General features: G+C 37.7%; 1 protein-coding gene across 1 annotated transcript; it reads right to left on the reverse strand.

The window, feature by feature from the left end:
• Positions 1-125: 125 nt before the first annotated feature.
• Positions 126-15,767, reverse strand: LOC113238891 (lysosomal alpha-glucosidase-like; the record flags this gene model as incomplete). Its single annotated transcript, XM_026475743.1, has 11 exons — positions 15,534-15,767; positions 14,759-14,825; positions 14,097-14,322; positions 10,988-11,196; positions 10,069-10,217; positions 7,526-7,700; positions 6,648-6,738; positions 2,407-2,575; positions 1,984-2,053; positions 1,252-1,384; positions 126-262 (listed from the first exon to the last, which is right to left on the reverse strand). Coding segments are annotated over exons 1-11 (1,620 nt in total), but the record flags the coding sequence as incomplete, so codon positions are not given.
• Positions 15,768-16,701: the final 934 nt, after the last annotated feature.

Here is a 16,701-nt window from a genome sequence, read left to right on the forward strand (position 1 = left end):
ATTTTTGGCAAAAGTTTATCGTCTTTCACAATCTATCGATTAAACTATCGACAACAGCTACTATTATACTTATTTTATAGTGTGGAATATGCTAATAGTATTTGTAAATAAAAAACTCTATCTACATGCGCCCTATGTTCAATTTTGCATACCTTTGCAATGAACGGCTGGTTGGTGCGATTTTTTACGAACACATCCATATCGAGTCCGCGGTCGAATGGAGGATATGTTCCTGGTTTCTCTGCTGCGCTCACACCCGGATCTGAAAGTTGGACAAAATAAATCATGTATGGTAAATGTTACCACATGAGGAATTACAGTTTCTACTTTACTCGGATTATCTTGTGTGGAAACCCACTGTTCGGAACCTCTAAAAACATTTCGTTTTTCTTTTTATTTGATACACACGTATGTTTAATTGTGGGAGAGTAAAATGTTTAACACATATGATTAAAAAATATTAAAAATACTTTTAAATTACCTAATAAGTTGCACTCATCGAGTATATAACCAGAAATAGGACGAAATAAGGGCCACACATATCTGGTAACTCATCAAAGATACATCACTTATATAAATATCAACTCTCGATTGCACTGAAATATAGACAGCGCCAACAACTGATCTGTGTGTGCGTCTCCGTATATTCGAAAAATATTCTTTATTTATTGTAACAAAGATAATATCTCTAACAATGGCGTGCTGTTCCATTCGGTGGTATGGGGAAGAACAGCAAAACATCTAATTACAAAATAAACGAAATCAAACTTTATCGGTAATTAAATACGTAATTTCGTAATTTTGCAATTTTCGTCCATTATAGCAAAGCTCAAGTTAACTGGTCGATTTGAAGTGAAACAATTGACGACACCCGTCAATTTCGAATTCGGGCTGGCCAATCGGAGCACGGTTGTCATAGTAAAGATATGGCAGAATAGTTTTCAAACAAATTAAATGACATTTCGTCTCTATTTCTGGTCATATATTCGATGGTTACTTAAATTACTTCTAGACAGAACGAAGAGCTAGTACGTTTTTTCATGTTACAAAGTGATGGGACGAACAAGTCGTACGGCTGGTGGTTGTCGCGCCTGTCCATAACAGTTGCAATGCTGCTCAGAGGTTTAAATCGCAAACATCTGAGGGGTAATGTCACTGCGTCAGTCACCCTGAGACATAAGTTGAAAAGTCCCACGTCTAATTTCTCACCGGTGAGCCCGATTATCTTCAAATACGCCATGGCGCACTTACCAAACAACATAACGTAATGCATGCCCGCGTTGTGTACTTCTTCTACAAATTTAGGCAGATCAGAGAACCTCTCCGGGTTTATTGTGAAGTCGTTGCTATTCTTCATATAGTCTATGTCGTTCCATTGTACGTCCTGCAGTAAAAAATGAGGCTAATGTTATCTTAGCTGTCGCCGATGTATTTGGCCCACGTAAAATCGTTGTGGCGAAAATTAATTTTATTTTAATGAAGCCATAGTATAGCAAGTATCAGCAGTCCAGCCATATCGAACAAATATTCACTTATATCAATAATAACAAACTAGTGGAGTATTTTCACAAAAGAAAGTTTTGCGCCTGGTACAAAGCGTTCTGGTTTTTTAGTAGCAGTAGAGCTCCATGTGAAAGAGTTCGTCCAGGGAAGTACTGCCACCTTACCTATTTCTGCTGCCAAGCAGTAATGTGAGCGTTACTGTGTTTCGGTTTTGAAGGGCTGGTGAAATTATAGGCACATTGAAATCGGTTACTGAAAAGTACGAGAAATCGGATTCATCCCCAAGTTTGCTAACCTTAGAGGTAGAATATTTTCTTGAAATTTGAATGGGACCACTATGTTATTATTATTTAAAATATAATAATAGTAACATAGTGTAATTAAGAACCTCCTCGAAGGCGGTTAAAAACTAAGAGTCGAAAGTCGGGCAGACAGGTTCCAGAGTATGGCCATACTTTACGTTATGAAACAGATCCTTACAAAAGGAATGCCAGCTTCTCGGTTCCTCTTCCAGACAGCTCTAGTGTAGTTCAAATCTTTGTAGCCATACCTGAAAAATAAGAAATTTATAATATTCACAAAGGCGCAAAAGTAGAATAAAAAACAGACGATTTGTTTTTTGTTTAATATTTTTTCTTGGTTTTAATGTAGACATTAAACTAATCAAAGAAACATATCGACTGTGAACTGGCAACTGGTACTATCTCAACTTTGACAACTTCACATGATGAAGAAAAAAATTGTTTACGGCATTTATATAGCATCTGGTTTATTAAATAAAAATACGTAGTGTATGTGTAATAAAAATATTTAAAAACTTTGTATTAATAGGAAAAAGTTTCACTTATAATGTTGTTGAACAAAGCCAATAACATAGTTATAAGTGAAGGTATAATAACTTACTTGCAAAGATGCATTCCAAGTGACCAGTAAGGTGGCATGAAAGGCCTCCCTATTATGGTGGTGAGTTGAGAGATGACGTCTTTAGGCGTAGGGCCGACGAACACAAAAAAGTCCAACACACCGCCGGTGCTTCTGTACGTTATTGCCGGCGTCGGCTGGAAGACCACATCTGAGAAACAATGGTATTTCAATGATGAAAATTACACGTGGTGCACGAAAGGAGCCTCCCCGCACGACGACGGACCATTCTTTTCCTGTACTTCTGGCGACGAGTACCTTAGACTGGTTAAACACGGCGACATTCACGTGACTGCATCGATACAAACGCGCGATTGCATCGAAACAAACGCGCGATTACATCGACGCAATCGCCTATCAATCCCAAAGTGTAGCGATGCAATTGTGCGTTTGTATCGATCGATCGATCGAGTATATAACCAGAAATAGAGACGAAATAAGGGCCATCCATCCCTGGCAACCATCAGGTAAATGGGCCTTATAACTCTCGTTTGCGCTGAAATCACAAATTAGAAAACTGAAAAGTACAGCGTCAACAACTGACCTGTGAGTACGTGTCCGTATATTCGAAAAATATTCTGTATTTATTGTAATAAAGATACTATCTCTAACAATGGGGGCTGCTCCACTCAGTGCTGTGCGGAAAAATGCAAAACATTACAAAACAAACGGAATCAAATTTTAATCGATAATGAAATATGTAATTTTTCAATTTTCGTCCATTATAGTAAAGCTCAAGTTAACCTGGTCGATTTAAAATGAAACAATTGACGACACCCGTCAATTGTTTCGAATTCGGGTTGGCCAATCGGAGTGCAGTTGTCTCCGTAATCATTTGGTAGAATAGTTTTCAAACAAATTAAATGACAATCGTCTCTATTTCTGGTTATATTATACTCGATGGTATCGATGCAGTCGCGCGCTTGCATCGCTGCTAATAGTCGCCGTGTGTAACCGCCCTTACGCCGCATGGCAAACCCTTTCACCGCGATGGCAAGCATTATAGCATATGACATCGATACGATAAAAACACAATTACGGTTAAATAAAAATAATAATATAATCAAGTTGCGGCTAGCAATCTAGGTGCTGCATTTTCCAACTTCGATACCCATTTTGCATATATCAAATTAGCGACTCAAAGTTGCCTGGAAGAAATTGCTACATTGCAATATGGCCGCCAGTTGCACATGTGTTATAAAGATTATTTCAATTGATAGGGTCCTAATGGGACGTGAAATAACAAGCGGACTGGTATATTTAACTGCCTTAGTGGCCGAACGTTTACCATACTGGACTGCCACGCAGAGGTCCTGGGTTCGATTCCCGGGCCGGAAAAAAAATTTGTATGGCCTACATGTATTATGTGTGTGTCCATGGCACCCGCGATACAGGGTTTCCCTAGTGCGGGGCTAAGAGTGTGTGCGTTACTATTATTATTATTATTATTCGCCGTCTCAATCATACAGCTGTACTGGTTTATATAAATAAATGTATAAAGGTCGACAGTCGCCGGTAGTTGTTAATAAGGCTAGTGCCACTGCGCCGTTGCCGCTCGTTGTGACGTCACGCTAGCCGTGTCTAACTCCCCCGCGTCTCGTGCCGAGCGGATATGGGACCGGTTCGCAACATAATATACATATATGTCAAAGTGTAAACATTACTTTTTTAATTATGATTTTTGTTATTTACGCTATCTAGTGACGAACCCGAGAACGCGTTGACGTTTCTCGGGCAGAGTTGAGGTGGGGCGCGAGGGAGGCAGGGGTTGAAAAACGAAATGGCGGTCATACGAATGTTTTGCTTGACGCTGTTCAAACTGGATTGTTTTATGAGATTTTTAACAAAAGTAAAGAGACGCCGTGTTCTTGGACCACTACCTCAAACCTGCCGGTTCGTTTGTTTGTTTATTAAAAGTATATAACTCTAAGTTGGCACGGCGATTGTTTGATTTCGATTGCCCGAGTACCCAATGGAGACCGCAGGAAATGAAGATGATAACACCCACGTTCTTAGTCCTGATCCGACATATATATAATAATCGATGAGATATAAAAATGTATTTATTTTAAAAATACGAATGATGTAATTAAATTTGTATTGAATTGATATTCAATTATTTTTCGTGAAATCATTCCACTAGTTTGTTATCCGAACCGTGGCAGACGCTATGCCAACTAAGCAGCGGAACGAACCAACGGACCTCAGGATTTTTTCTATGTGCTTGTTGTCGGGTCTTTGCATTTGAATAAAAATAAACTAGCTGTTCTTGATAGTCGTCTTCACAAAGTGACAAATTCATTTAAGGGGCAATGTATACCCTTCTATAACAAGATTCCGGTTGATATATACAAAATTTGCCGTTCACGAGGTTTAAACTAAAAACTTTATACTAAAGGCTTCTGCGTACTTGGATGACAAAAATTCGTGGTAGTAACCCGTTTAGTTTAGCTATATACAGGGTGACTGGTTGAACGAAATAAATATTTAAAGTGGCGAATGAGTAGCTGATACCCATCCCGAATATGTAAAAATATCGCCCCAAAACATTATAAAAAAAAAATATCGTACCATTTTACAAATACTAATACTCTGTTCGTTTGAGCTACTCTACGAACAGCTGTTTGTTAGGAAAATGAACCGCCCGCAGCCGCGCCGCGCCCCGCGCTACGAGCGCGTGTCAAGCCTCTCTCGCTTAAAATGTTTTAAAAATAATTCCATTTTCCCTTCATACTTTGATTTTGGCTTAGGACAGGCAAAAATACCAATTAAACTACGATAAATTATTTTTTAAAGTACACAATATTTTAGGCAGTTGTAAAACACAAACTAAGCTAGTAGGTATGAGCATGGTTTGGTATTTTTGGCGTATTTAAAAAATGGAATCATACCTGTTTACAATAATTAATTTTGATTAAATTTACAAATTTACAGCAATCTTAACAATGTACGGGTGAAGACCGTCTCTGTGTAAGAGTTTCCACACTGTCCATTGTGACACTCCGAATCGTCTTGCTGCATTTCGAGTACTCCGGCGTGGGTCATGCTCAAAGTATTCAAAAATCGCTTCTTGTAGGTCCACTGGATACGGATCCCTTCCTCGCCCTTGAGCATGCGAGGGCACAGTGAACTGCCCAAAAGTCCTCAAACGAAAATTGAGTCCTAAACATTAAAGTGTAGGATGGAACTCGCCGATTAGGGAACATTTCACGGTACAGGTCCCTAGCACCACTAACTACATCATTTGCCATAACATAACACCGTATCATGTCCCAGTACTCCTCATTTGTGTAGTGATAAGGCATCGTTATGTGTCACTGCGCTCCACGGAATTACACAGTTGAATAGACCGATGTATCACGGAAAACAAAGATCGGCGCGGCGGCGGCGGCGCGTGCGTTTAATCGCAAAATCACAACGTCCTGACTTACAGAAGGGCGTAAGCGAACTAACCCGGCGGACGGCGCGGCGGGACGCGCGGGCGGGATTGGGGTAGCCGGCGCAAGCGGCCTTCAACGAGTAGTGGCGGGGGTGTCTAATGTACATGCGCAGAAGATTTTGTTCTGACGAACGCGGTGTCACGCGCAGAGTAATACAAAATATTAGAGCCAGTATTTTCTTTAAATAAAAATGTTTAATATTTTTTTTTTACATAGTCGTGTTTTTTTTACATATTCGGGATGGGTATCAGCTACTCATTCATCTCTTTAAATATTTATTTCGTTCAACCAGTCACCCTGTATATTGTAAATGTTGAACGCGTACAAATGTTATTTACAAAGAGCAACCCCTAGAGTTCCTTGCTCATTCTTCCATGGGAATCTGCCTTACGAATGAGCGGTAGAGTGTAACCAACGTGACGATTTCTATTGTAGTAATGCTTACCCATGAAATAAAGATTATTTTGATTTTTGATTTTGATTTTGATTTTCAACGACTTTTTAGCCGTAGCGCCACCTTTGAGAAATCTATGAAAGTATTTCGTCATCCAGTTAGGTAACTTTGCAGCTACCAGCTCTGGCTAGAGATATCGCTATTATCTGTAATTAGTTTATTTACTTGTAATTAGCTTAGATGGTATAGCGTCTGGTACGGTTTGCTAGAAGACGTCGTTTTGAATCCGGCCGGATCGAAGGAATTTTTTCTAAGTATTCGATCTTCGTATTAATAATTACGAATAATGTGTTTTTGTTGGATAAGTAAATCTTCATTACAATATTTACCCATAGCATTGGAGTTATGAAGCAGCATTCCACTCGTTTTTCCGGTTATTTCGACAGCCATATGAAACGGATGCGATCCGTATAAGTTCATCTGTAAATATCAAAACGAATTACATATTTAGCGGAAATATCTGAATAAACAGTAGAATAACGTATATGGATTGAATCAGTTTTAGTAGCTGCAGAGTTGCTTGTTAAAGAGTTCGTCCATGGAAGTACTGCCACCTTACCTATGTCCCGCCAAGCAGTAATGTGAGCATTACTGTGTTCCGGTTTTGAAGGGTATGGCGCTGGTGAAATTACAGGCACATGGGACTTGTCAACTTATGTCTCAGGGTGACATAAGCTATAGGGTGATATAAACTTATCAGATCTTTGTGATTTAAAACTCTGTAGCACTGCAACTGTTAGAGACAGGCGTGTCGCTTACTACCAGGCACACGACTTGTTCGTCCCATCACTTGGTATTATAAAAAAAACAAACAAAAAATGCATTACAATTTTTTTTATGATAACAAATAACTCTTTAAATTACATCAAAATAGTAAATGTGTAATTATTGCGGCTATGGTTGTTCATTTATTTACAATATATGCAATCACATACAAAATAGTTTCAGCATTTAATTTTTTTATGATATCAAGTGACGGGACGAACACGTCGTGCGCCTGGTAGTAAGCGATACGTCTACTGATAACAGTTGCTGTTGCAAGGCCACACAAATATTTCTCCCAGCTCAGGAATCGAACCCAGGACCTCTTGCGTGGCAGTCCAGCATAGAAACCGTATGGACACAGAGGCAATTCAGCAGGCAATGTTGTCTAAGATCTGAGAGATAATTTTTCTCAATTAAAAATTTCAAAACAAACAACACTCACGTTATCCATGGGCATGATGTCTCTATTAAACAAGGTGTACGTCTTCCAGTTCATGTCGCGCTCAAAACGTACGCGATGTTCGCCGATACCGAACACGTGATGAGTAGGAATCTTGAATGACACTTGCAGCATTTTGTCTGACAGTATCCATGCGCCTATATCTTGCATGTTTATACTGAGAATGGTAAAAAATTACTAATTTAGTTGTGTTATACTAGACGGGGGTGCATAGTTAACTCTCGTCACGCTCGGTTTTGTATTATACGAGTCAGGCAATCCACGTTACCGCCAAGGTAAATAATAATATAGTGCTTTATTCAAACAATGCTCTATTAAAGACTAAAGAATGGAAAAGAAAAAATCATAATAAAAATTAGTACAAGTATTAAAAGAATTATTTAATATTACATAACAAATACTTCCTGCTTTCCCCCTGCTCGATCTTTTCAATAAAATTCTCTCGACGAGAATATAAACAATACAAAAAATAGTAATAACAAAAAAGAATTTACTACTTAACGAACTTTATAATAAACTATAATATTGTATTCATAATATGATGAATATAATAAACTATAATATTGTATTTCATGATATCCGTGCCCTGCAGTGGGACGTATAAAAGGGATGATGAATCACAACAACAAAAGTAGTGTTGTTTCACAAAAAAATCTCGATAAGAACAATATTGTAGTTTGTTTTATGTTTTTTGTTCTATGTACATATGAAAAGTTTTGCAATTGTACTTATTAAAAGTATAACCACGGATCAATGACTCAAGAGGACTGCTAACGCAATACAAGACAGCGTAATCGGACATTTAGTACTTTTTTTTTATATATTAATGTCAAGTGACGGAACGAACAAGTCGTGCGCCTGATGGTAAGCTACACGCCTGTCCATAACAGTTACAGTGCCACTCAGAGCTTTAAATTGCAAAGATCTGAGGGGCACTGCCAGTGCGTCCGTCACCTTGATACTAAGTAGACAAGTCTCATGTGCATGTAATTTCACCAGCGCCATTACCCTTCAAAAACGGAATACAGTAATACTGACATTACTGCTTGGCGGCAGAAATAGGTAAGGTGGCAGTACTTCCCTGGACGAACTCTTTCATAAGGAGGTCTACTGCTACTGCTGTCATATCTACTGCTACCCATTGGGACACCAGATGTCGCGACGAGTACCAAATGGCTATTTTTGTAACTAATTTGTTTTACACTGACACGCTGCAATTTATCAAAGCTACTCTAATTTCCAGTGATAACAAACAAATAAACTAGATGGTGCTTATTGCACAGTGGTTATTGCCAGCTATTCTTTTATTTTATTTAGGATAAGCGACATCTAGCTATATTAGGAAGCCTTCATTTATATTAGTTTGTAACACACAAATCACAATGCCAATCTATCGACACGTATATTTGTCAAACTACAGAAAAAACAAATTCTCATGATTAATATTTTAATAATATTACAAGGAAAAAAACTGACTTCTTACAATAAAAATGGAAATAAATTAATTTGCTACTCCGCGAATCCAGTGAAGGTTAAATCGTGCAAAATAGCTGCGCTTGTGTTGAATATTTTCCCATTCTCCATCCGCATAAAATTAATAAAATAAATAATACAAGTGCAACTACAGTCACAAACCACCACCAAAAATATACCTGAATTGTTACATTTTTATTAACATGGACTTCCGCAAAGTAACGCCAGAATCTACTAATTACTTAATGACTTCTTATGTTTCGTATTGTGCGCGTTATTATTTTAGTCTATTGGTCAGCGCCATTTCGATATAAGACGGAGTTTTGAACTTTTTCAGAGTTACAATCTGTAGTGTGGAGATAGGCAGGCCTCTTGACTTATTGGTGTATGGTATAACTAATGAGTTAGTCAAAAAGTAAGTGCGGTATCAAAGTATAAATGAAAAAGAATTTAAAACATAAATACCGAACTAATTCTATTATGTATTGGACATTATTAGTAGCCATCTTTCGGGGAATTTTAGTATTTCCCTTTCATTAAAAATTCCTGTTTTTACTTATCAAATGTAGCTCTAAGTGAAGATCCAACGTTTATTGGCGAGATTTTATCTTTATCATATCTAGTACAACAAAATCAGTGCAGAATACTAAAAAACCGACCTCAACAGTCATTCATCCCCTAGTTTGCCACCCTTAGTGGTGGAATATTTTCTTCAAATTTAAATGGGACCACATATAAGGTACCTTCTTTCCAACAAAAAAAAAGATTCATCAAAATCCGTTCACAAATGTTCATAAATGCAAAAGTTATCGCGTAACATACATATAAAAAAAAACATAACAGTTAGTTCGATTCCCGGCTCAAGTAAGCTTTTGGAAAACTCGGTGAATGCAGTTATTCATATTAAGAAAAATAAAAGTATGTTTTCTATAAGTAAAATTTTTAATGATGCCGTTCATGTCCCATTGATTTGTTCCCCTCTGTACACGTTAAACACTCTGTGCGGCGTATAATTAGTTAATGATGACGATGTATATGCTTTATTTACTCACATAGGAACTGCGTCGAGAAGCCTCACGACCTTGAAGCCTACACCGGAACTATTTACGACCACCTTGAATTTCATGTTCCAGATGGGACCAGACACTATCGGCACTTGCGGAACGGGCACTTCGAAGCGCTTGTTCTCTGGATCGTAAATCTGAAATACAATTCACAATTCTTCAAATCAAGTTATTTATTTATGATACTCAAACAATTACAAAGGTAACTGGATCACTTGACACAGTTTGTGTAATTTTTATGTAACCACTCATGCTATTATTTGAAGGTTTTCGTAATTTTTTATAATGATAATAATAATAATAAAGCGCACACTTTCATAACCTCGCACTAGGGAAACCCTGTATCGCGGGTGCCATGGAGACACATAGACAACCACAAATTACACCAAACTCACGAGAGAAATAAATGTAGGCCATATGAATATTTCTCCCGGCACGGGAACCGAACCCGTCCAGACCAACCTGGTAAGCGTTCAGCCACGGAGGCAGTTATTAAACACCACACACCATAATTATATCTACGTAGACACCGCGAGTACCGCGATCTGCATGAAAACCAAGCGTGCCACATTTTTTGTATCCCCGATGATGTCACAAGCGCTACATAGTGATGGGAAACTCCATTCGGTGGTCTAAACGGCGAAATGTAAAACTATATCGATTTGATAGTTTTACATACAACAGTAACTGTCCCATGGTAACGTGTTAGCAAGACATTACACTCAGAATTGGCTTAAGCCGGTCAGAATTTTTTAAATATCTTTATGAAACATGTACTTACTTAAATATGCAATAAAATGTTTACTATAATAAATGTCTACATTATTTAAAACCAGGGTATTGAAATCATGCTATTAAATTCGAGTCATCTTTTAACTTATTTCTTAAAGATAATTAGATAACTCACCTTGATTCGTAGCATGTCCTCGCTCAGATATTTAAAGTCGACCACAGCATAAGTCCAATCGTCGGGGTATCCAGAAGGACGCCAACGTTCGTAGTAGACGCGCATGCCGTGTTTGTTCTCAGTCATGTTAAGGAATCGGAAGGTGTTGTATTGAGGAGGATAATAGCAAAAGGGAGCCCCTCGCACTTTTGTGGGCCGCCAGCAACAACCTGAAAACCATAACATAGTATTAAAGTGTCTATTACACTACCCAATTTCAAGTGACCCTTAATTTAGGGAGGTGTAATAATAATTAGGGAGTTAGGTTAGTGTCCTAATTTTGGGCGATCCTGTCGTCCCGATTTGCAGCGTCCTGAAGATAGGGTAGTGTAATAACAATTAGGGCAGTTAAGGAGTACAGTCGACGCGCAACTTCTCTTTCTTAGAGCAGTTGTAGCGTTTCGTACCTCTGGTTTGCGCAGCCATTTTGTCTTACTATGGCCATTAACACTTGCACGCTCATAGCCTCACACTAAGGAAACCCTGTACTGCGGGTGCCATGTACACAAATATAGACAACCAAATTACACCCAAACTCACGAGAGATATTTCTCCCGGCCTGGGAATCGAACCCGGAACCTCTGCGTGGCAGTCCAGTGTGGCAACCGTTCGGCCACGGAGACAGTTACGCTATCTTGTGCAATAAAGAAAAAGAAGTTTTGTTGTGCCTGATAGACATGTAGAAACACATATCTATGGACGAAAGATCACAAAGACTATATTAATAAGGATGTAAGAGTTCTTTAAAGTTTTACTTGAAATTACGATGAAAAACAATAACAAGTACAAGTTTCGATGACGCCCTGATAGCTCTCGACGTTCGCGTGCATAATGAGTTAGGATCTGGTTGGCAGAGTAACGTAATAAAGGACTCACTAACTATGGGCCACGCCCACCCTTGAAGCTGGGCCCTAGAAATTGAGTAGCGTAATATGCATTTTACATAAAGTTTTGCATTGCTTACAGCGTAGTGTAATAAGACAAATCGACCCCTCCTACGTAAAGCATCGTATGTCGAAATTGCCAAGTTTACAGGGGAGCGTTTTGAAGTTCTGAATTCACTGAATTGAGCATAACACGTGACTTTAGCAGTACTCAGTTTTATTCGGCAAAACTAGTTACGTTTAAAAAATGACATTAAATACTGCCGTCGTCACGACAAAGGGCACAAGTAACTTTGAGCTTGCAGTATATTCAACAATTATTGAGATGTAACATTTCTACAAAAAATAACGTAGGTTGGTCTTTATTTCCTGATTTCGAAAATGTATGTAACTCAATTTTGATAAAAATGTCAGTTGTGGCCCTTTTCGTTTCGAGGGCAGGGTTCAAGACCTCAACGACTTGGAGGTTAGCACTATAGGCGCTAGATGAAAAGGTTCTGGGTTCCCAGTAGCATCAAATTAGGAAGTGGAACTTTTCTATTTTGGTTCCAATCTGGGTGAGCTAGGAAGGGCCATGGAGTAAATTTCTAGCTTTGGTAACATAGTACAAGGGAATTCTGAGACCAGGTTATTTGGTGTGGTTTTCAGACACATTAAGAGATTTACAAAGTAAAAGTAAGTTGAGTGCACAAAATACTTGCAACCTTATAATAAGAGTATTGATATTAATTAAATAATCTCAATCAGTTGCGACCATGCGACCTGTAAAGAGTCGGAAATGGTGGCTTGTTTGAAGAAACAAATATAACTAATAACGTTTTTTTTTTCAACTAGTGCTTATTTCGTGAATAGTAACACTTAGCTCATGTTTGATTTGACAGATAATTAGTTTTATCCTTCCGCTGAACGAATATGGTTGTGTATACGCTTGAACAACGCTGGGAAATATTGCGACATTACTTTGAAAATCATGGTAATATTGCAGAATGTGTGAGAAAATTGCGTACGGATTTTGGAAGAAGAGAAGCACCGTCAGCTCCGTATGTTCGTTATCTTGTGAAAAAAGTGAAAGAAACTGGCATCCTCATCGATAAACCAATGCGTGAAAAGCCCAAAACAGTGCGTACACCCGAGAATATTGCTGCTGTGGCAGAAAGTGTGCGTGAAGCGCCATCAACATCAATTCACCGTCGTTCTCAACAATTGAACATTTCGGAGACATCATTGAGACGAATTTTGCATAAAGACCTTGGTATGACGCCATACAAAGTCCAATTGGTTCAGGAGTTGAAGCCAACTGACCATCCAATGCGTTTTCGCTTCGCTACGTGGGCCTGCGATCGACTTACAGAAGATGCCGATTTTGCAAAAAAAATCATCTTTTCAGATGAAGCTCATTTTGATCTTGGCGGGTATGTAAACAAGCAAAATTGTCGCATTTGGGGCACAGAAAACCCGCACGCATACATTGAAAAGCCGACGCACCCAAAACGAGTCACTGTTTGGTGCAGATTTTGGTCCAGAGGCATAATTGGGCCATTTTTCTTCGAAAATGAGCAAGGAGTGGCCGTTACAGTCAATGGCGATCGTTATCGGGCCATGTTGAACGAATTTTTGTTCACAAAAATTGAAGAGGAGGGTATTGGCAACATTTGGTTTCAACAGGACGGCGCTACGTGCCACACAGCCGAAGCTACACTCAATGTTTTGCGCCCTGTTTTTGAAGATCGCATTATCAGCCGCAGAGCTGATGTCGTTTGGCCACCTCGGAGCTGCGATTTGACACCGTTGGACTATTATTTGTGGGGTGCCGTCAAAGATAAGTGTTACGCCGACAAGCCAGAGACAATTGACGCTTTAAAGGACAATATTCGTGAAGCCATTGGTGAAATACAGCTGCACACAATCGATAATGTGCTTAAAAATTGGACCGATCGTGTAGGCTACTGCATGGCCAGCCGAGGCAGCCATTTGAATGAAATTATTTTGCATTATGAACCGGAAGGATTGTACTTTCAAATAAAAAAAGAAATTTGAGAAAATATTCAGTAGTTTCTTTTTTAATTTCATTTAAAAAAAAAAAGTAATTTGGCGGACCCGTTATATTTGTTTTTTATTTCTAATGTGTAGCAATCATGAAAAATAATGAAAATGATAATTTCTTTTTTATCATATACAAAACTAACCTCTTTTCTCACATACATCCTGTCCAGCACCCGGTGAGCAATCAAATCTCATTTTCACAGAAACATTTCCACAAACTTGATCCATCTTCTCCAGCGGGATTGTATTGTAATATTTCTTCAATGCCTCCTTCTTCTTAGGAACTTCAGCACTGACGTTCTTGTTCTTCGTTGATAGGTTGTTATGGTCATGGTAGCGGTTTGAGTTTGTATACTCAGTCACTGGTGGCTGTTGGAATTTTAATGAAACTACTTAATACAATAATCATAATAAAGCTAAATGATTATCACTAATTACGGGTTTCTTACCACAATATGATTTCTTTTTAATTTCCCGATCGGAATCGTTGACACTGTCACGGGTTGACATTGTCACGGGTTGATACTATCACGGGTTGACACTGTCACGGTTTGCCACTGACTCGGGTTGCCACTATCACGGGTTGACACTGTCACCCCGTGACATTGGAGCGTGTAACCGTTCCGAAATATCGGGAAAATAAAAAGAAATCATATCGTGGTAAGAAACCTGTAATTAGTGATAACAATTTAGTGAATAACCACGAAAGCCTTAAACTCTATACAATGAAGTTCATTAATCATCGCACAAAACGATGTACGGCAGGGACGGTCCCAGTATTGTGATAGAGAGTAAGCAAATTTACCTTTTCAAATGGAATCGGCGATAATGGTTTCTTTATATTATCCGGATGTGCCCGTTCCCATAATTTCCTGTAAAGATATGGCTTTTAAAACAGCTAAGCAAAATGTCCTATGAATAATGAGATGTTATAAAATTTTAAAAAACTTTTACGATCTTCGTAAGTATAACAACAATAATATTGTTTATTAATCATTAGTGGGTTTTAGAATACAATCCCTACAAAGTTTATTTAATTTGTATAGTTGTTAACATTTTCTGGTTGCATCTCTTTTTACTTTTCCTGCCATTTATTCTAGCTCTGCCGAGATTAACAACAAGGATGGCCATTATACATAAGACTAATCATTTAAATATATTTTATTATACATTTCATTAATTAATTCAGTATAAACTATATAAAACTTGTTCATAGTGCCCCATGAATTTACAATGGAAACTATCTGTAGAAACCATGTAAAACATTTAACAAATTTGTATGGTAAATTGCCCCTTGCCTACATTATGTGAAAAGATTTCCAAATTAATTTTTCTTTAAGTTCTCCTCCAGTGATTTTGATCATTCTTTACCTAGACTATTCATTTTATTTAGCAGATTTTGTAAATTGATATATAAAATTTGAAAACTAGACACGCTTTAAAAAAGTAAGTAATATTGCTGAAAAGGATTATAACTTGAGTATAATTTCACTAATCAGAAAAGTGACAGAGGTGAAAAACATTTTCATTATTTCAAATTACGTTCAATCAACAAAAAAAATTGCAAATACAAAACTTACTTGTAATGATGGTCACCCCATGAAGTTCCCAAGGCACCGCACACCACCCACCACACACCAACGGCAAGGGCAATCACCAATGCAACAGCCAACGCTGTAGATCCCAACCCGGGGAAATTGTCCCATAGTCGACGGAACACATTACGGTTCTCTGAGAAACGTTGGTATCTGGAAGACGGTAATTTCAAACCCATATTTTATCACTTCGAATGGCGTGAAGTTTATATAGCATGTCTAGATGTTATTAACGTTTAGGTTCAAGGTGCTGTATTAAAATAAAAAGAATAAAGTATCTTTTTTGAACACTTATGAGTACAAGGATTGTTTTTTTATGTTTTATAGGTTTTGCTTTGTTTCCAATTTTATTTTAGCGTATTGAATGATGTCACACTTATGATTCAACGAAAATCAACAACTAAGCAAAGTTGGTTGCCATATTATGTAGCTACATATATTAAAACTATAATTATAGAATTTTAAACACGCGTAGTTTACGTCTGTACGCGATCGCCATGCGAAGGCAACTACAAAGATTTCTATTTACAGAGACTATGTAGTATATAAATACATTGTGTACAGTACAGAACAAAGGTTATCATACATGACGTTTTAATAAATCTTCTCTACTAATACTCAACAAAAATGTACAGTGCACTCAATGTTTTTTTATGATATGAGATGTGTACCTATAGTCGAAATGTGATATCAAATAAAAAATTTGAATTATACAGGGTGGAAATTTGTAATGCCACCTGGAGGGAAAGTACTCTAAATACTGGAGATAGAATTTTTTACTTAAAGGAAACATTCCTTTATTTTTTAAAAGAAATAAAACTGCATTCATAGATTTTCGAAAATTTCTAGCAACACGCGGGAATCGAACCCGCTCTAATCTGAAAAAAATGCACCCTGCACTTTTATTGCATCGATCGATAGGGTTAATTATAAGAATAAAATCTCTCTCACAAAATTGGTTAATTAAATGAAAAAAATAAACCATGAAATCTTAACGTATTTTAATAAAACGAAAAAAATGGTGATCTAACTAATTAGTTACTCGAAATGAGCTCCATTTTCTTGGATACACAAAATTAATCTTTTAACGAATTCATTTTGAATAGCTTTTAATAACGTGTTGTAATGAATTACAAATCGTATTCTGAAACTC

The sequence above is a fragment of the Hyposmocoma kahamanoa genome, unplaced genomic scaffold (genome assembly GCF_003589595.1).
Source record: "Hyposmocoma kahamanoa isolate Upper Pololo Valley unplaced genomic scaffold, ASM358959v1 98744, whole genome shotgun sequence".
NCBI lineage: Eukaryota > Metazoa > Arthropoda > Insecta > Lepidoptera > Cosmopterigidae > Hyposmocoma > Hyposmocoma kahamanoa.